General features: G+C 47.6%; 1 protein-coding gene across 1 annotated transcript in view; it reads left to right on the forward strand.

Annotated features, from left to right (window-relative positions):
* Window positions 1–3,016: 3,016 nt before the first annotated feature.
* The window catches only part of Neurl1 (neuralized E3 ubiquitin protein ligase 1), an 87,061-nt gene continuing 68,352 nt past the window's right edge, over window positions 3,017–21,725 (forward strand). The window contains exon 1 of the mRNA XM_016001837.2: window positions 3,017–3,645. Within this exon, the coding sequence (XP_015857323.1) occupies window positions 3,561–3,645 (85 nt within the window). The 5' untranslated portion in view covers window positions 3,017–3,560. The remainder of the gene's footprint in view (window positions 3,646–21,725) is intronic.

The following is a 21,725-nucleotide window of genomic DNA, read 5'->3' on the forward strand; positions in this document are numbered from 1 at the left end:
TCACACACATACACACAGACACAGACACACAGAGAGACACAGACACAGACGGACACACAGACAGACAGAAACACACATAGACAGACATACAGACGGACACACAGACAAACAGACAGATACACACACACACACACACACACACACACACACACACACACACACACACATCTGCACTGCTGGGAGAGGGCCTGGCACGGAGAGCGCCACCGTGTGGTATTCATAGCGTCATTGAAGCCACCAAAACTGACTTCATCTAGCCCCAGTCCCCTACAGGTCTCTTCTCCCTCCTCCCTTCCAGGGTCAGCCTGAGCTATCGCCTTGTGGTTTGCAAGCTGCCTCGATGGAGGGAGGGCTTAAAAGTGTCCAGGGGAAGGAAGGTGGCTGGGTGCTCCGTGATTCTTTGAGTTGTTTACCCAGAGCCTAGGACAACTTGGAGGGGTACACCCCTCTGGGTGGCGTTTCAGCCACACCCTCCTTCTTTAGGTCCCTGCCTGACTAAAGACCTACTGTATCCAACTGACATTTATCCGAACTCCCCAGAAAGACCAAAATAAGGAGGGCTTGAGGGGGTGACACGAAGGGCCCTACTGAGACGTGTGCAGGGTGCAGGTTTTGGTATTGTTCTCGGTCCCCTGCCTTTGTCCACGACACTGTACTGAACAGGGGGTCACAACCTATGCCCCAAGCCACATCCGGCAGCCAGTCCTCAACTAAAACCGGAAAGCAGAGAAAGATTTAGTCAATGTGGTCCCATTGAGAAGAGGGACAAACAGATCCAGCCCCCCCCCACAACCCCCAAGTCCATCTTCTGGGGTCCTAAAGTAATATTAAAGTTTGAACAGAGGGCCAAGGATATGCACATCTAAGTAGGCTGTGACTCCCAAGTTCAAAAACAACTTCTTACTTTCCCTTGGAGCTCACAGCAGCGCCTCCATAGCCTCTGGGCTATCAGGAAAGCCTCTGGCCCTCCCTCCCTCCCTCTCTCTCTCCCTCCCTCCCTCCCTCCCTCCCTCCCTCCCTCCCTCCCTCTCTCCCTCCCTCCCTCCCTCCCTCCCTCCCTCACTCCTTCCCTCCTCTTTGGCCTTCATTTCTCTTTTGCTTTGCCCATCGCCCAAGTTTAGGCCTGTGATGTCTGGCTGTCATCTACTTCTGGACCTTAGGTCCACCTCTGTCCCCCTACCCAGGCTTCCCAGGAGGATCCAGAGCCTTTCCAGCCACTGTCTACAAACCCGGGACAGGACCCTGCTCTTCACACACACTCCAGGGGAATTCGTCTTCTCTATACAGAGTCCACATGTTTATTCAGACTCATAAAACACCTGATCTCCTCAGCTGCTTACCCCCCCCCCCCGTGTGTGTGTGTGTGTGTGTGTGTGTGTGTGTGTGTGTACAGAACTGAGTATATAGACTGCTCACTGCACAGTAAGTTCATTTGTTAGTGCAGAGGTGTGTATGCTAATGTGTGTAGCTGTTAAGAGAGCCCACAGATTTCTGATGCGTGAGTCATCAGTTGGAGTAACTGTTGGGAAGACACTGCCCATAAATAAGAGACCAGTCCCCCTGACCACTCTGCAGCTGGTCAGCACATGATCCCAGGCACCCCAGAGGCTGGTGTCGGGGGGCTGGGGCTCTGGTTGTCTTTCTCCTCAAACACCAGGACGTACCTCTCACAGGTATTTCTAGCTTGCTTGGAGTCTCTGAAATTTAAGGATGGAATGAGATGGGAGTAAAAGGCAGGAGAGAGGACTAACGGGTGACTCAGAGACTCTATTTCCAAGGGTCACAGTCGGGTTTTACTGCGGACAGGCAGAGAGTTCCATTCATGGTACAGATACTTTTAAGAATCCGTCATGTACCTGCCCAGGGGACTAGGACACCATGGGGAATGTGGCTGAGGAACTCTCAACCAAGCTTGTTCTCTCATGGGAGAGGCAGAATCTAACCAAGCAGAAAAAAGCTGCTTTGAAAAGCCATGAAAAGAATGGGATAATCACATGGAAAATGAGAGGGGATGCTTAGTTGGTCAGGGAAGAGCAGAGTATGAGCTATGCCCAAATACTCAGGGTGGGTTCTATGGAGGCTTGGTGGATGAGATGCCCAGGCCCCCACTCATGCCTTCCAGGACTCTGGATCAGAGTTGCTGGAGTCAGATTAGAGAGCCAGGAATGACTCAGAGAAGCAGGGAGGCTGGTGGAGGTGGGATGGGGTGGACTGTTTTCCCCTGGGGAGAGAGAAATCCCAGATCCACGTGGGAGAATGACTTCCTGGTTCCCTCCTGCAAAGACTCACACGAACAGGACAATTACAGAAGCCCCCTTCCTCCAGGAAGCCACCTTAATCTACCATAGGCCTTACGCCCCCTCCCAGCCTCTTTGTTTTCCAGCTGAATCAGCCAGTCAGTCAGTTTTCCAGCTGAACCGATAACTCTCCCATGGTTTGTACCTGAGCACGGTTCCTTCCCCCTCAGCTTGGTTCTGCTCTTGTGGCTCTCTGGTCTTGAGCGTGCAAAGGCCCAAAGTTAGGAAACGGGTCTGCCTGGGGTTCTGGTTGGGAGCTCCGGATGGCGAAGGGGCAGTGCCTGCATTCCTTACTTCGGTTGTCTTGATCCACCATCCACTCACTTCTGGGCAAGTTAACCTGTGACCGGCGCGTACCCGGTGCTAGGGAACCTCTGTTAGTGCTACTTCGCCACTCCCTGGCATCTGACACCCAGCGCTGTGGAGGTCCTGTTCCTCTTGTTTTCAAGTTCTATGTCCCAGGACAGGAATACGCTCAAGCTCTGGAACCCCTATCTGTTCCTGATGTCACGTCCCGAGCGGTACCGCACCGGGGGACCCCCCGCTCCCCCCACCCCCACGCCGTCCATAACTTGTGGCCAGCGGGAACGCGGCGCGCCCCGGGGCCACATCTGGCAGAGGGGGCGCGCGCGTGTCACTAAGACGCTCATTCACCGGCGCAGCTGTCGCCATAACAACCGGAGCCCCAGAGTCCTGGCGACGCTGGGGCGGGGGCTGGGGTGGCGGCGGCCTCGGGAGGGACCCGGCGGGAGCGGGGGCGGTCCACACGAGCTGGGCGCTGCAAGCTCACCCGCGGGCGGGAGGGCGCCACGCACGTCGCCACGGCCGTCCCCGCGGGCGGGGACCGAGCCCTCCGCCGAGCCTTTGAGCAGACGCGCGCCGAGCCCCGACTCTATGGCCCGCGGGGAGCGCGCCGCCGCTGCGCCGCCCACCCGCAGCCGGAACCCGAGCTCCAGAGCCAGGCAGAGTGCAGCGGCGCGCGCCGCGGGCCGGGGCCCAGGGGCCGGGCCGCCCCGGGCGCGGGGCATGGGAGCCCGATAGCCGGGTGGCGCGAGGATCCCCACAGCGGGCAGGACCCGCCGAGAGAAGACCGCCGAGCCCAGGGAGAGCCGGAGACAGCGAACCGCCCGCCCCCGGCCGCAGCCCCGCCAGGGCCCTCCCCCGGAGGCGCGCACTCGCGCGCGCACACACTTGCACACCTTTCCTCGGCTCCTGCCCAACCTTGCCTGCCCCCCGCTGAAGCACCCCTGGGGTCCCGATGCCATGGGTAACAACTTCTCCAGTGTCTCCTCTCTGCAGCGAGGAAACCCGAATCGCGCGTCTCGGGGCCACCCCCAGAACCTCAAAGGTAGGCTTCGCCCAGGGCTCAGCTGGAGGGCTGGGCGCAGGTGGAGAGGTGGGCAGAGGTGCGGTCGGGGAGGACCAGCAGGTGCCACCTGTTGTGTACATTTGGACAGCGGGAGAGGCACTTCTGGCAGTGGAGGTGGGCTGGGGTAGCAGCTGATGGGTGCTGATGGTGGAAATGAGGGAGGATGGCGGTCGGTGGGGGTCTGCGCAGTTCTGCCTGTCTGCCCTGACAACGTCACTGGAGTCTCCTCCTGTGATGTTAGGCGTGAAGAGGTGGGAAAGGCATTTGCGGGGTGGATAGGGCAGTGTGGAGGGAAACCCAGGTTCTCCAGCTGAGCTTCGCCAGAGAGTCACCGTGGTCTTCTTTGTATCTGCCTTGGTCTGGGGAGATGCGGCTGGAGGCACTAGTTGCATTTCCAAGCAACTAAGGGCTCTAAGAGGGTCTTAGAGATCCAGGACTGAAAAGGCAGGAGCTGATGGCGTGCTCCCGGGGTCTTCTGCAGCGCGGGGTCTTTTGCACCGACTGAATCAGCTTGGTTTTTCAGTTCACCTAAAGACAAATTATCTGGCCTGAACCCTAGAAAGAGGGGTAGGGAGCTTCGAAATGGATGTATCTTCACCAGGAATGTTTGTTATGTCCCTCCATCCACCCAGCATCCTCTGGGGAGGCCCTAAGCTCAGCCCCGGGCCTCACAGCTTCCAAAACGTCTCTGACCTTTGGAAGATGCTGCTAGGTTCTCCCAGGCGCTTGAACCCAGCTAATTCTCTCCGGAAAGCTGCTTTCCCATCGTTATCGGAGCCAGTTGCATGTAGTTCTAGGGGCACAATGCTAGCTTAAAGCCCCAGGGCTTCCCAAACAACAACAATTGAAACACATAACATGAAACAAACAAACAAACAAAAAACAAAAGCCCACTTCTCAGTCTCTTGGGATAAGACTAGGGTAGTAGTAGTGCCCTTTGGCCCAGAGCCTTGGTGTTTATAAAGGCTGTTCACAGACATCTTTTCAGGAAGTGCAGAGGCTTCTCTGGTTAGTCAGCAGAAGTAATCATATCCATTTCATAGATGAGGGGACCTGGGCTTGGTTTCAGTTTCCAGAGCCAGTAAGAGTCAGAAACAGAGTCAGGCTTCGGGCCCTAAAGGCTCAGAACTCTGCCTCCTGTCTTGCTAGGCAGTTAACTTCAAGATGGAGAAGGAATGACAGACAAACTGTGGTCCTGCATTCTACCTCTGTCTTTCACAATCCCCCCTCCAGTCTGCTCAGGGAAATCGGTGGGTCTTGGTGGATTTATGGAAATTAATGTGGTGATACATGCACAGGCCCTCTTGGAGTCATGTTTACTGACCTGGTAATTCCTCAGAGAAGAACCGATGTGAGGAAATGGAGATGCAGGTGGTAACTTGCATCTTTAGGCTAGGATGCTCATGACGGTATCATTTAGACTAGGAAAACAAGTAAATGCCTAAGGAATCTTGGTATCACCCCTTGGGGGAGGATTGTGTTTTCAAAGACTCTGATGACTTGGGGGACGCTCACAGCATAAGAACAGTATGCAAAGCTGAAAAGACTTTGTGATCCCTGCCTGCTTTGTGCTCCCCATCTTGTTAAAGAGCAGTTATGTGAATAAGAAGGAAAACCCAACAATCTCAAAACAAGAGTCAAAGGGAACATTTCATAAGGGCTCTAGGTAATGAATCACATGCAATTTCCTTCCTTTTTATTTATATTTTCTTTTCTAAAATGTGTGCAATAGACACACATTATTATTTTTACATTAGTTTCATACATGCATATAATGCATCCTGCTTACCCTCTCCCCTCAGCCTCTTCTACTTTCCACCCACATTTATGAGCCCTCCCTTTTCCCTACCTGTTCTTTTCCTAGGTTCATGATTTTTTATTTTGTTGTAGGGCCTGTTTTTTTTTTTTGTTGTTGTTGTTTGTTTTTTGTTTTTAAATCCGGAGCCATCTGTGTGCTCTGTGGGTTGGGGCTATGCGTTGGAGTCTGGTGGGGTCCCCAGTGGATGCACCCCTGAAGCGATTGTCCCTTTCCCTGGATCTGTCTGTAGGAAATAGTTTGGCAGTGAGGGGTGGAGCCCCCTGAGCCCTCCCCGGTCCACAGCTGGCTGTTGATGGCCCGTTTTTGTGCAGACCCAGTGCGGTACTCTAGTTGTGGAGAGAGTTCATGATTGCAGTGACTATGTACTTCCCAGAAGATGGCATTTCACAGTCCTTCCCATACTGAGTCTCTTCTAGTCTTTCTGCCTCTCTTCCTTAATGTTCCCTAAGCCTTGGAGCGAATGATACAAATGTCTTATTTGGGGCTGAGCATTCACCTGTCACTTATTCTCAGCACCCTGTGAAGCCATTGTGGAGATATTTATTTGTGTTGAAATGTGGTGATATTTTATTTGTATGTTAATAAATAAAGTTTGTCTGGAGATCAGAGGAAATAGCAAGCCATTAAGTAAACGTAGAAGTCAGGCAGCGGTAGCACATGCCCTTAATCCATTCACGTGGCAGGCAGGGTCGCTGTGTGTTCAAGGCCATACTAGGGAACAGAGCCAAGCGTGGTGACACACACCTTTAATCCCAGTACCAGCCATAGAGACCCGGAGGTCTATACAGACAGGCATGACGAGGAAGTGAGGTAGTTGGGCTAAGAGCCAATGAGAGGACAGGACAGCAAGGCAATAAAATCCTGGGTAGACAGGAAGTCATCGTATTTAGGAGGCTACAGAGCTGGTGAGGTAAGGTGGTTGGTGGCTCTCACTATTTCCCTGATCTCTAAGGCTTTCACCCCTATATTTGGCTCCGTGTTTGTTTTTTTTTTTATTTAATAAGACCATTTAGAAATTTATCTACAAGCCATAGATTTTTGCCTCCATCACAGTTCACTGGAAAGAGTTCTCCAATTAAGGTAAAGCTGAGTGTGGTAATTGTCTATGGGTATAAACATATACATTTAGAAGGTAGTTTGACACTACGTCATTTCAGCTGAACCACAGGACCTCTAGCTTCTGCGACAAGGGGCTTTAGCCCCTTGAGTTCGATACTGAGTTCGGATTCCCTCCTGTGGAGTGGGTCTCGAATCAGAGCATAAAGTGGTTGGTTACTTCCGTAACGGTTGCGCCATGATTGCATGAGTCGGCCTGTCTTGCCTCGCAGTTTGGTAGGATCATAGCTTATAGGGTTCTCAGCTTGGTAAGACCGCTGATGCCCTATCTCCCCACAGCAGCTTGAATAGTACCTTCAGCACTATGAAAGTTTGCCATGGGAAGAGGACTCCACATCAGTTCCAGCTTGATCTCTTTATTTCATGCAGCCAAGGTGTATCTTCAGCAGCAGGGTCTTATCATCTTGTTCTGGTGGGCGTCCAGGAGGAATGGCAAGAGCTTATATTGTTTTGGGGGCCCCTAGGGAGTTATCCCATACGTGGCACCGTTTTTGCCTATTCCCAGCCATGTAGGATATCTCCCTTCCAACTTAGAGAAGTTTGGTTATGAGACTGGGGGTTTCCAAGGCGTTCATATCCCCTTTGTTCTAGCAGTTCCTCCCCGCTGCCCCCTTATCTCCACACGCTCCTGCCTCTTTCCTACTTAAACTTCTTCACCTCCGGCATCTCCTCTCTCACTTTCATATTAACTAGATCTACTGCCCACCCTTTCTTAAGGAATCCCCTCCCAAGGGCCTCTTTCTAGATTCCTGTTCTCCACATCAACTCTACACTGAACCCACAAACTTAGAGATATTCACTTATGACCCACATATGAAGGAGAATCGTGTGTTTATTTTCCTGTAGATGGGTTGCCACAGTATAATTTTTCCAGTTCCATCTATTTACCTGCAGAAGCATTCTTTTCTAATTACAAATGAGCCGCTGTGGGCTGGGGCTATAACAGTGGTAGAGTGCTTGCCTAATATGAGTGAAGGGCTGGATTCAGTCCTCGGTGCTGCTAAATAAATACATGAATAAATAGACTCTTGGTGTCAGCATGTGTAAAGACTGTTTCCAAGCACCAAGAAGAGATTGTTAATGAGGAAGGAATCTATGGGCATCATCTGGATACATTTCTTCCCTTGCAAATGAGAAGAAAAAGAAAAAAGCACACTGATTTGTCCAAATTACTTAGCAGATCAGTTTAAGGGGCAAAGCTGAGCACTGTTTTCAAGGGCAGGAGTTTGCTGGGGGCTGGCAAATTGACCTTGTTCAGCACTCACAGCCTGCCCCCCAAAAGAGACTGTTCTTTTCTTGGCTCCATGGAAGCCTGGAGGAGTCCCCAGGAACTGTATACCTTTTTACCTAACATCTAGTTTTATGGGGGGATGTGAGATCTCTGTGTCTTTGTCAGAAGGCAGGAGAAGATAGGAGAGGGTCCCTGCTTTCCTGTACTCAGTCACAAATCTGGTAACACACACCTGATACCCTAGCACTTGGGAGGCTGGGGCCAGGTGAGTGTGAGTTTGAGGCCTGGGCTAGTGAGACATTGTCAAAGAAGGAAGAAAGGAAGGGAGGAGGACGAAAGGATGGGAGGAGGAAGGGAAGGAAGGGAGGGAGGAAGAAAGGGAGGAGGGAGAGGGAGGGTGTGAATGGCAATGTCTGTGAATGCACATCCGTGGGTCTGCCAGCCTTCCTCCTTAGCCTGACTTCGAGGTACTTGATCCTATTTTTCTTTTCTAAGAAAGTGGTCACCCTTGGGGGCTGGAAAGTTGGCCCAGTGGTTAAGGGCACTTGCTGCTTTCTCAGAGGACCGGAGTTTGGTTCCTAGTGCCTATGTTGGACAGCTCACAACCACCTGTAACTTCAGCTCTGGGGATACGATACAGTATTTTAGCCTAGTTGGCACCCCCCCCCCACGTGTGAACACACACACACACACACACACACACACACACACACACACACACCAGAACTAAAAGAAAGCTATCATAATTATTCAGTGTTCACTATAAATTCTCTTCTACCCATGTCAACCCTGCCATGGGCATCCCTTCTGGTAGATTAGTGGCCACCCAGAATTCTATTCTAATTGTGTTGGTGTTGACCCAGGACTGTGATTCCACCAGCCCCAGGACCATGATTTCAGCTGCCCACCCAGTGTTCTGCACTCAGCCAGCATCCAGCTGTGATTTTAGCAGTGCCCATCTAGAAATTCACTGGCGGCGGCGGCGGCACTGAGCCTTTTTCTGTTGCAGCCCATTGGTTCCTCGCCGATTTAATTAAAACAGCTGCTGGGACCTGTCATAACAGGGAGCTGTCAGATAGTTCCACCAGTCAGGCTGATGTGAAGTGGCCTCCACTTTTCCCTCTCAGGGGTAGAGTTTGGTCTTTTCCTGGAGACACACGACTGATAACCCCCTTTTGGTCTGAAGAGCATGGATCTTGGAGCATCCGGTTGAAGCCAGGTGTAGTTCTGGGCTTAGGACCGACTGACAGTGCCTGAGGAATTGTGTGTTGAGGTTAATACTCTTAGCATCATAGGCTGTCATGTGCTGATGCTCTTGGAAAGTCAAGATGGAGGGAGGCGTGGAGACACATGCTTGCACAGTTGGGTTGTTGACAGCCTAGGTCTGTGTGACAAGGTCAGAGATGGAAGGGATGTCAGGGAAAGGCTGGGCTGGGCATGGGGGAGCTGCCGGAAGTGAGTGGCAAGGGATGCACTGGAATCCTATGGTGTGTGGGCAGTGGCGGGACATGGCCTGGAGAAAGAGTGTGTGTGTGTGTGTGTGTGTGTGTGTGTGTGTGTGTGTGTGTGTGTGTGTATGTGTGTGTGTGTGTTCTCAGTGAGAGGTGCAGGGTGCCTAGGGAGGGGATTCATGCTTCTTACTGAAAAACACAGGGAATGAGATCTCCCTCCTCTTCCAACTCTTTCTAAGTGCTTCCTCATTCCCTGCTGAGTGTGGAGGAACAGACCATTGAGAAAGCTTTGGGGAGAAGTTACTCAGCCCAGTGGTCACCCATGGATGGAAAGTGGGTGAGCCACCTCCCACCTTCCAAAAAAGTCATTGCAATAAAATTTACATGATGTGAAATTTACCATCCAATGCATGTAATTTAGTGAAGTAATTTAGCATTTACTTCCTTTACAGTATTGTGCAATGATAGTCCGCTTCTATCCAGTTCCAGGAGATTTTCATTGCCTCCAAAGGAAAACCTGTGACCATTAGGCAGCGACTCTTGCTGCCCCTGACTCCCTGGCAGCCACCAGTCCATTTCCTGTCTCTCTGGACCTGTCTATCATGGGCAGTTCATAGAAATAGAATAATAGTAACTCGTCTTTTTTGTTGGGCTTCTTTGACTTGACATATTTTTGAGCTTCATCCATGATGTAGTATGTCTCTCTTCTTTTTGTAATCAAGTAATATTTTATTGCATGACTAAGCCACGTTATGTTCACATATTCATCAGTTCGTGGACATTTGAGTTGTTTCCAACATTTGATTATTATGAGTAATGGTACTATGAACATTTCCATATAGGTTTTTTTTTTAAAGTTAATATTGTATTATTTTTTATATATGTATATGACTGTTTGACTGCATGCATGTATATACACCATGTGCATGCCAAGTGCCTGAGGAGGCCAGAGGAGGGTGTCAGAGCTCCTGGAACTGGAGTTGTAGTTGTGAGCCACCATCTGTGTGCTGGGAACCAAACCTGGGTCCTCTGCAAGAGCAGCAAGTGCTCTGAACCACTGAGCCGTCTCTCCAGCCTCTGAGTATCGGTTTTTTGCTTGAATTTTTATTTTCAGTTGTTTGGGGATGTAAGGACTGGCCGGCTTTAAAAATATAATACTTCTTGAATTGGTCACCTCACTAAGTAGTGCTTAGGACAGTGGCAAGGCTCCCTCTCGCTCCCCCAGGCTCTAATGCTAGCTAGACACCTGGTGTTTCTGTCTCCTGGTGGCCGAGGGAGGAGCTCCTGACCCACCTAAGGAGTCTTGATTCTGGGTCAGAGTGGAGAACTTCCTGGAGGATCTTCAACTTCCTCCCTGCCTCTGGGTGGGGGGTGGAGGGTGGAGGGTGGAGGGTGGGGGGTGGGAGTGGGGGGTGGAGGGTGGAGGGTGGGTCTCCCTGGACCAGGTCCTAGCTAGCTTTGTGCCTTATATTTCTGCTGCTATTTCCCTGATCTGGGTCCTCACGCCAGATACTGTGATAGTTGCTTTGTCTGTCTGTCTGTCTGTTTGAGACAGGGCCTCATGTAGCTGAGGCTGGCTTCCACCTTGTTATGTAGCTGAGGCTGGCTTCCACCTTGTTATGTAGCTGAGGCTGGCCATGAACTTCTGATCCTCCTGCCTTGTTGTGTTTTGCTTGTTTGTCTTTCATATTTATTTGTGAGTGTGGGGGCGGGGAAGGGAGGGAAAATGAGAGAGAGAGAGAGAGAGAGAGAGAGAGAGAGAGAGAGAGAGAGAGAGAGAGAGAGAATGTATGTCTGTTTTATTCTATCACATGGGTCCTGGGGATCCAATTTAGGTAGTCAGGCTTGGTGGCAAGTGTCTACCTGCTGGCCACCTCACCAGCCCTTATATGTTCTAAGAGAAGCTCCTCTTATTCTGTAGCCTAGGTTGGCCTATGCAGCCTAGGCTGCCCTCATACTCATGGCAGTTCTCCTGCCTCAGCCTCTCGAGTCCCGGGATTACAGGCGTGCAACTTCACACCTGGCCCAGCTGCTGTCTTCCGCCTCTGTCCTGAGAGTGATTCTACTGTGGGGATCCTTGGTCCTCCGCCATCCACGCCATCCACAGTGGCTGCCACAGCCGCAATCAGATAATCAAAGCTTCCATTCTTCAGCGAACTCAGACATTTCCATGGCTGTCTGGGCTCCTTCCTTAGTTGCCATGAGGTTGGTGAGCTCATCCACCCCCCCCCACCCCCCCACCCCCCCCACCCCCCCGTGCAGCACAGAGGCCAGGGGTGCCTGGTGGCCTCCTTGGTCACCCTAGATGTCAGAGAGGCTGGGGTGAACAGCCACCTACCTCCCCTGTCAGTTTTCAGTTCAGCTTTACCTTTCAATTCTGTTTGCTAATTGCCATAGTAACATTTACAGTAGCAGTCATGTGTTGGGTGGTGACCGTGTGCCAAATACTTTCTATGTAGATTTTCCCATCACTACTCTCCTGACGATATACCAAGGCATTTTCTGGATGGGGAAAAGAGGCTGAGAGAAGTTGAGTAACCTTTCCCAGATCTGTTAGAAATGAATGGAAGGGCAGATGGGGTGCTTGCTGTCAAGCCTTGACTTGATCCAGAACCCACAGAGTGGAAGGAGAGAACTGACCCTGCCCATTGCTTCCTGACCTTCACACCGTGATGTGACACACCCTCCTGTGGATACATACATGTAATAGTAAAAAAGAAGATGGGCACAGTGGTGCACACCTGTAATCCAGCACTCAGGAGGCAGAAGCAGGCAGATCTCTGAGTGTGAGGCCAACCTGGTCCACAGAGTGAGAACTCATCTTGGGCTTGAGGGTGGTTGGGGAAGAGATGCCTGGAGCTGGAACTCAAACCCAGGATCCTTAGATGTTAGAGTTTGCTGCTTGTCTTGGTGGCCGCTCTGTTGCTGTGAGGAGACACCATGACCAAGGCAACTCTTATAAAAGGGAGCATTTAATTGGGGGCTTGCTTACAGCTTCAGAGGTTAGTCCGTGATCATCATGGTGGGGAGCATGGTGGCAGGCAGGCGGTCACTGGGACAGTAGCTGAGAGCTACATCCTGATCTGCAGTTGGTGGGGTGGGGGAGGGAGAGAGGCTGAGACTGGGCCTGGTATGGGCTTTTGAAACCTCAAAGCCCACCCCTAGGGGCAAACTTCCTCCAACAAGGTCACACTTGCTCCAACAAGGTCATACCTCCTCATCCGTCTCACATAATGCCACACCACGGTGACTACACATTCAAATATCTGAGCCACCACACCACTGAAACCACTGTCCTCTCTTGGGTTGGTTTTCTCTTCAGCTGTAGAAAAGAGACAAGGCAGAGCCCCAGAGGGAGGAAAGTGTAAGAAAGCTCTTGAAGGTCCCTCCCTTTGTAAGCCAAAGTATATCTAGGATGACTCGCTAGTTCAGAATCCCCAACCTCCAGCCCCTCACAACTTCCTCAGTGACTTTGGTTCCCGGCAGCCATGTTGGGCAGCTCACAACTATCTGTAACTCTGGCTCCGAGAGCTCTTTCTTATAGCCTCCTTGCCTTCACACGCAGCACGTACTCAAACAGACACACAGATAAAAACAACAAAAAAAGGTTTAAAAAACGAAGCCCTACTTATCATGGTGCCTTCAATACAGATGAATTCATTCACTCTCCTGGTAAATGTAAGGCTGGTGTTTTCTTCTCTGAGTTTCTGCCCTAGGACATGGAAGGTCACAAGGGAGAAGAATAGCCTTAGAAGCCTTTCTCCCTCCTGGGACTTTTCATTGTTCCTGGAACGGTCTGCCCAGGCATCCAATACCAATACATAACAGAATACCACTGTCTGCCCAGGCATCCAATACCAATACACAACAGAATACCACTGTCCGAAAGGCTTAGACAGCAGCAACGTGTCTCTCACACGGCTGAAGGCTGGCAGTCTATACCAGGGGAGGTTCTGGTCAGAGCCCCTTTCTTGTCTTGTACACGCCTCCTTTTTATTGGGTCCTCAACTGGCCCTTCCTCAGTGTGCACACACGTCTTCTTATAAGGCCACTGACCCACACAGCCTGTAGCGTAACTCTCATAATTGGCACATCAAGACCAGCCATTGGTTTTACAGAGTCCAGGGGAGAGGCAAGACAGGCAAAGGCAGGAACAGATGGAGGAAGGGGGGAGGGGATCAGGAATTGGGCACTGCAGAGCGGATGCCAGGGTTTGCCTTTGCCCTGGTGTGCAGCTGGCTGGGGCTGGTTCCTGTTAATCTGTGATTATCTCATTCCTGGACCTGCACACCCACAGGCTAGAGGCTGAGGGGCTGCTTCTCACTGAGCTGGTTGCTTTGGCAACCCTGGGCAGGATGCAAGTCTCCTTGGTAACATCTGGGAAACCTACTTCAGGGACAGAGGGACATGAGCTAGCCAACGGTCAGGCCTGGTGGCACAGACAGAGCTGGGCCAGACCATAGAGAGATGGGCAGGCCTGTGAGGAAGGTGGGGCTTTGGGGGTAGGCTGGGCTGATCTTGGCTATTTTTCAGCCTGTCAGAGTCCAGAGGCCATGTGGGCCTGTGGTCCTGGCTTATCAGGCATCATTGCCCAAACCCTGCTGGTTCGGAACAGGAGCAGGTGCTGCTGATACTTGTGGGGTGAGGCAGGGTACTTTGAGAACAAAGGCTTACATAGGCATCTTTGAGGCAGGCAGGTGGCCTGGCTGTCTTTGTTCTAGCCACAGTTTGGGGGCGGTGGTGCTCTGGGCTTGGGCACAGGGCTTAGGTCAAAGATGGTTTCCTAGGATGCTCTGATGTGTGTGTGTGGGGAGGGAGTCCATTAACAAACACATACTAGGCCCTGGCAGTGGCCAACATTTCTCTAGGACACAGTACTGTACAAAGAGAGATGGGGGCTTGCCACCATGGAGCTAGGGGGAAGCAAACGGAAACCAAAATGATAAATGAACAGATGAAAATGAGTTGGACTCGGGAGGCAGAGGCAGGCGGATCTCTGTGAGTTCGAGGCCAGCCTGGGCTACCAAGTGAGCTCCAGGAAAGGCGCAAAGCTACACAGAGAAACCCTGTCTCGAAAAACCAAAAAAAAAAAAAAAAAAAAAAAAAAAGAAAATGAGTTGGAATATGATAATTGCTAATATTCTAAGAGCCTGTGTGGCCTGTCCTCTTACACCCTCATCCAGCTGAGCTATCTGGACTTTAAAAATGGTATTACGTTTAGTGTGTATGTACCCACTCAGGAACAGGCGCGTGTGGGGTTCAGGCCACAGCCTAGATGAGAGCTCTCGCGCTCTACCATACCAGTCCTGGAGAATGAACTTGATTGTTAAATTTCATAGCCGGTGTCTAGCTGCTGAGTCCTCTCAGCCGTCCACCACTTTAACTCTTTGAATGATCATTGATCTGCACCATAGGAGTGATTTTAACCCTTTACAGGTGGATAAAGTCACATGGTTGACTCTAGATAGAGCCAGGACTCTTAAGGCGTGTTTGACTTTAAGCTAGCACTTTCAAAAGAGTAGAACTCAGTTGGGAAAGTGCTTGCTTTGTGCTCAGAGCCCTGGGTTAATGTGCTGGTGTTTGCTTGTAATACAAGCACTTAGATGATGGCAGAGGTAGGAGAATCAGGAATTCGAGGTTATTCTTGGCTACATAGGGAATTCTAGGCCAGTCTGGGCTGCATGAGACTCCATGTCAACAAACAAACACAAAAAGAACAACAATAACAACAAAATTAGGTTTGGAATGGTGATATCTGCCTGTAATCCCTTCACCTGGGAGACTGAGACAGGAAAACATTTAAGAAGACATAAATTTTTTTTAGATTATATATACCCATACGCCGTTTCACTTTGTTTCCTGGGATAGATGATTTGTCCCTTTTCTTCAGTTGTCTCATTTGTCTTGTGTTCTTCAGATTCCTTAACCATCATTCTCCTAAAAGACAAAAACAAAAACCTTCCCCCAAGACTAATTTTGGGGATGTTCCTTTTTGGCAAGTTATTATCTGATTAAATGAAAAGACATGTGTTATAGGTACAAGTTAGTTTAAATTGGATGTTCATGCTGGTTGATGAACTATCACCTCCTCTAATTAAGAGGTTTCTCTTGTTCAAATCGAACCTTTATCAATTTTGATGGTACCCACAGCTTATCTTCTCCTGTAGAAACAAAAGCAAAACCTCGTCCCCAACGTAATACATACCCTGGTTTCCATTCTGAGGTCAGCACATCCTTAAAGTATATAGGCTGATTTAATTCTGTAGTTTTTTTTATTACCCAATGTCTCTCTGCAGCTGTTGTTCTTTTCTCATTGGCATTCAGAAAATTCAAAGTTAATAGAGCATTATGCAGTCTATTTCTGGGGGTTTTTGTTACTCCTTTCTGTTTATTTAGCATATCCTTTAGAGTTCTGTTTGACCTTTCTATAACTGCTTGACCTGTAGGATTATGTGGTATACCTGTAATATGCTTTATATTGTAATAAGCAAAAAACTGTTTCATTTTAACAGAGGCATATGATGGAGCATTGTCAGTTTTAATTTGTGCAGGTATACCCATGATGGCCATAACTTCTAGCAAATGAGTGATTACAGAATCAGCTTTTTCAGAACTCAAAGCAGTTGCCCATTGAAATCCTGAATAAGTATCAATGGTGTGGTGTACATATTTCAATTTTCCAAATTCTGCAAAGTGAAACACATCCATCTGCCAGATTTCATTCCTCTGAGTACCCTTTGGGTTACATCCTGCTGGTAATGGCGTTTGATTATAGAAGGAACAAGTAGGACATTTCTTTACTATTTCTTTGGCTTGTTGCCAGGTTATGGAAAAATCTTTTTTTAAACCTTTACTATTGACATGATGTTTTTTATGAAATTCTGAGGCCTCCAGCACATTTCCTACCAATAATTTATCAATCTCATCATTGCCTTGTGCTAAAGGGCCTGGCAGACCAGTATGAGATCGGATGTGAGTTATATATAAAGGATGACTCCTTTTCCTGATTGTATCTTGTAATTGAATAAATAGTGAAGTTAATTCTGAAGCATCAGGGATAAATTCTGCAGTCTCAATATGTAATACCACTCTTTCAGCATACTGAGAGTCAGTTACTATGTTGAGAGGTTCTGAAAAATCCATTAATACCAACAGAATAGCATACAATTCTGATTTTTGCACTGAATTATAAGGACTTTGTACCACTTTACTTAAATTTTCTGATTTGTAACCTGCCTTTCCTTGTTTGTTGGCATCTGTATAAAATGTACGAACTCTAGATATGGGTTTTTGCCGTACAATTCGAGGCAAGATCCAATCAGCTCTCTTTATAAAATCAATTCTGTTGCTTTTGGGATATTTGCTGTTAATTTCTCCCAAAAAATTACTGCAAGCTCTTTGCCAAGGTTCACTTTCTGTCCATAATTTTTCAATGTCCTCCTTAGTTAAAGGTACGACAATTTCTGCTGGGTCTATTCCTGCTAATTGACGAAGTCTCAATTTTCCTTTGTAAATCAAGTCAGAGATTTTTTCCCCATAAGTTTTTAATTTTTTATTTGGTTTATTTGGTAAAAATATCCATTCCAATATAATATCTTCCCTCTGCATTAATATTCCAGTAGGGGAATGCCTAGAAGGTAAAATAACCAAAATGCAGTCCAGCTTTGGATCAATACGATCCACGTGCCCTTCATGTACTTTCTTTTCTACCAAGGCCAATTCTTTCTCAGCTTCAGGTGATAATTCTCTTGGACTATTTAAGTCCTTGTCACCTTCTAAGGTTTTGAACAAATTAGTCAGTTCATCATTTTTTACCCCAACAATAGTTCGTAGATGAGAAATATCTCCAAATAATCTTTGAAAGTCATTAAGAGTCTGTAGTCTATCTCTCCTAATTTGCACCTTTTGGGGTCTAATTTTTTGTAGCTCTATTTTATATCCTAAATAATTAATAGAATCTCCTCTTTGTATTTTTTCAGGAGCAATTTGTAATCCCCAGCAAGGCAAAATTTTCTTTACTTCTTCAAACATTCTTTCTAAAGTATCTGCATTTGAGTCAGCTAGTAAAATATCATCCATATAATGATAAATTATAGATTTAGGAAATTTTTTACGTATCACTTCCAATGGCTGTTGTACAAAATATTGGCACAGAGTTGGGCTATTTAACATTCCCTGTGGGAGGACCCTCCATTGAAATCTTTTAACCGGTTGAGAATTATTATAAGTAGGCACTGTGAAAGCAAATCTTTCTCTGTCTTTTTCTTGTAAGGGTATTGAAAAGAAACAGTCTTTTAAATCAATAACTATGAGAGGCCATCCTTTTGGTAACAGAGTAGGCAAAGGAATTCCAGATTGTAGAGAGCCCATTGGCTGAATTACTTTGTTAATTGCTCTAAGGTCTGTTACCATTCTCCATTTACCAGATTTCTTTTTAATAACAAATACAGGAGAGTTCCAAGGGCTGGTTGACTGTTCAATATGCTGAGCATTTAACTGTTCTTCTACCAGCTCTTCTAAAGCCTGGAGTTTCTCTGTTGTTAAAGGCCATTGCTGAACCCATACAGGCTTGTCTGTTAACCATTTTAAAGGTAGAGCTGTTGGTATTTTTGGAAGATTATCAGTTGTTGTGCCCTGTTCTTGTATAATATGGATGGCTGGTGACCACTCAAAATAATGCCTTCTAATATTTCTCTCAGAAACATGTGCTAGTTTATGATTTGTTTCTGAGATTGGAGGGATTTTAATCTGAGTATTCCATTGTTGCAACAAGTCTCGACCCCACAGGTTCATAGCTATGTTAGCGACATATGGTTTTAATTTTCCTCTCTGTCCTTCTGGACCTATACATTCCAGCCATCTTGCACTCTGTTTCACTACAGATAATGTCCCAATTCCTAACAGTTGAACGTTTACCTCTTGAAGAGGCCAAGCTGGATGCCAAAATTCTGGTGCAATTATGGTAATGTCCGCACCTGTGTCTACCAGACCAGACAACAAAACACCATTTATTTTTATCGTTAATTTTGGTCTTTGTTCATTAATAGAAGTTTGCCAAAAAATTTTCTTTATGTTTTCTCCTGAATTTTCTATTCTCTCTTTTTCATCATCCTGACCAGCATGATTTATTCCAATAGTCATTTGGTTATTTAATCGCTCAGAGCAGGGATTTCCTCTGCAGCTGCAGGAAAGGTTTGAACTGGTTTTGCTATGGGGGCCTGCATGAGGCCCCTCCGGGAGTTTCCCGAAAACTGAGGCAAAGGATTACCCTGTCTGTCCTTTGTTGATCTACATTCGTTGGTCCAGTGTTTTCCCTTACCACACCTTCTGCATACTCCAGAAGGAAGGGGCATTCTGTTGCCATTGTTCCTTGAAGAAACATTGCTTCTAGGAATGACCTGTTTACAGTCCCTTTTAAAATGTCCTTGCTTTCCACACCCAAAACATCTAACACTCCTCAAACCTTTTGAAATTACTTCTCCTACCCACGTATCATCATGCTCATCAACCTCAACATTAATTGTTTCTCTAATCCAATCTTCCAAAGGTGCAGATCTTGCCCTTAACGGCCTGATTATTCTTTTGCATGCTGCATTCGCATTCTCAAATGCCAAAGCTTCAATTATTGCCTTACTAGCTTCTGATCCTGAGACCATTCTGTTTACTGCTGAAGCCAGTCTTTCTAAAAAATCTGTGAAAGATTCTTTTGGGCCTTGCATAACCTTTGTGAATGACTCAGGTTTTTTTCCTGGTTCATCAACTCTGTCCCATGCATTCAAGGCTGCCATTCGACATAAAATTACGGTTTGAACATCATATAAACATTGTGTTTGTATTGAAGCATATTGGCCTTCTCCAATAAGCTGATCCTGACAAACTTGTATTCCTTTATCCCTCCATTGTGTTTCTACGTTTCTAGCTTCCTCCTTAAACCACGTTAGAAATTGAATTCTCTGGCTGGGTTCCAGAACAGCTTGTGCAAGGTCCCGCCAGTCCTGTGGTATAATCCTATTATACGTTGACCAAGAGTTTAACATTTGCTTTACATATGGGGAATGCATGCCATAAGATACTATTGCCTCCTTAAACCTTTTAAAATCCATCAGTTCAATTGGAGCCCAGATATTTTGTGTAGCCATTTGATCAGGCATCTGCTGTATGGTTACAGGATAAATTAAGGATGACTGTGTGAAAACAGGCTTTCTTTCTGTAACCTTATGATCCAAACTTGAACCAACTTCACTGTTAAAATTAACAGGTTTTTCTAAAGCTGTTATCCTGGCACATAAATCGACTATCTTTTTAAATAGTAAAATGAGAATAAACATGGTGATAAACTGCATAATTCCCATAATACTAATCTTTTCATATAGTTGTTCCATTGTCAGACTGCCTAAAATTTCAAAAACCCAATTTTCTTCCAATGTACACAGAAAACCCATTTTTTCCTTTATGACTTACCAAATCTGCGTAGAACAGTAGAAATCCGAGCGAATTTCAAAAGAGCCACCTAGTGTCCTAGGTGTGAATCCAGAGAGAGAGAGAGAGAGAGAGAGAGAGAGAGAGAGAGAGAGAGAGAAACAGAGACAGAGAGAAAGCAAGAGAGAAAGCGAAAGCGAAAGCAAAAGTGAAAGTGAAAGTGAAAGCGAAGGGGTAGCCGGCTAAAGCTTAAAGCCAGCCACTTGTTCCTTCTTGAGCCGAGTCAAGGCTTGGCTTTACAGGCAGGGGCCCTGTTTAGCAGGGCAGGCCTGAGCTGTTTGTAGCACTGGCTTTAAGCAAGCAGCTCACAGTCCAGCCTGAGCCCAAGCAGACCTGGGCCGGGGCTAGGGAGCCAGCTGCTCCAGGTAGGGAGCCGGCCCCAAGCAGTTTTTAATGGATTCGCCCCACGTTGGGCGCCAGATGTAGATGTAACCAATCGTATTATTAAAATAAGAAACACAGAGCCAATGTAAAAGAGAAAGCCGAGAGGTCAGAGCTCAGAGATAAAATCTTACCTCCTGCAGTGCTCCTAGCTTCCCCGAGAGAGGGAGGTACTTCCTGTGTCCCTGTTTAAATAATCTTTCTGTTCTGCCTTCTCATTGGTTGTAAACCCAACCACATGACTGCCTCATCACTGCCTGTAAGTACCGCCCTCCAGGTCTTAAAGGCGTATGTCTCCAATACTGGCTGTATCCCTGAACACACAGAAATCTACCTAGCTCTTCTAACCACCACGCTCTTACTATGGCTCTAATAGCTCTGACCCCAGGGCAACTTTATTTATTAACATAAAATTAAAATAACATTTCAGTACAAATAAAATATCACCACAAATAACAACAAAATTAGGTTTGGAATGGTGATATCTGCCTGTAATCCCTTCACCTGGGAGACTGAGACAGGAAGATCTTGAGTTTGAGGATATCCTGGGTTACAAAACAAGACACTGTTTAAAAAAAAAAAAGTTAGCACCAACCAAACAAAACAAAATGGAAGGCATTTCTTTAGACAAAACTTTTTAAAAAATCTTGACCTCTGAGCTACAGAGCCCCTGGTGCGTGGCCCATAGGCTGAAAGCCCCACCTGGTGCCCTGTGGCCACCATGGCCAAGTACTTGGCTCAGGTCATCATGATGAGCATGCAGATGGAAGGCAGTCCTTGCTCAGGCAGCTGCAGAAGGCCAGGGATGCTCCAGGTGCCAACCAGTGTGGCTGCTTCCTGTCTCTCTAGCTTCAACCTCTAGGAGGCCTCGCAGATTTACAGCATCTCCAAGCTCAGTCCTGGGGAGGTCCAGAACAACTATGAACACCTGCATACAGTGAAGTCTAAATCTGTGGTGGCTCTTTCTACTGGCAGGCAAAGGGGTGCCAAGATGAACCCAAGCCCAAGGGACATGGACGGAAAGGGCAGACTCCAAAAACGCCTGTGTGGCTCTCCTGACCCGTCGTCACTGCCTTGCAAGTTGTAGCTTCATAATAAATGACGTTTTGGCATATTTTTTAAAATGATCTTTTCATTTCAGGACAGTTTTAGATTTATAAATTACTGGGGAAGGTTTAGGGAATTTCTGTAGCTCTGGTCTAGCTTGCTTTTCTGTTGCCATACTAAACCTCATGGCCAAAAGCAACCTGGGGAGGAAAGGGTCTATTTCATCTTACCATCCACTCTCAAGGGGAGCCAAGGCAGGAACTTGAAGCAGAAATCACAGAGGAATGGTGTTACTGGCTCTCTCTCCAGGCTCGAATTCAGCTACCTTTCTTACATACAGCTCAGGCCCATCTGCCTAGGGATGGTATCCCTTTCGGTGAGTTGGACCCTCCAACATCAATTAACAATCAGGAGAATGCCTCCCAAACATGCCCACAGGCCATTCTCATGGAGACAGTTCTTCAATTGAAGTTCCCTCTTCCCCAGATATCATGAAGGCCATGCACCCAGTTTTCCTAATTCTTTTTCTCATGGT

Source organism: Peromyscus maniculatus, chromosome 1 (assembly GCF_049852395.1).
Source record: "Peromyscus maniculatus bairdii isolate BWxNUB_F1_BW_parent chromosome 1, HU_Pman_BW_mat_3.1, whole genome shotgun sequence".
NCBI lineage: Eukaryota > Metazoa > Chordata > Mammalia > Rodentia > Cricetidae > Peromyscus > Peromyscus maniculatus.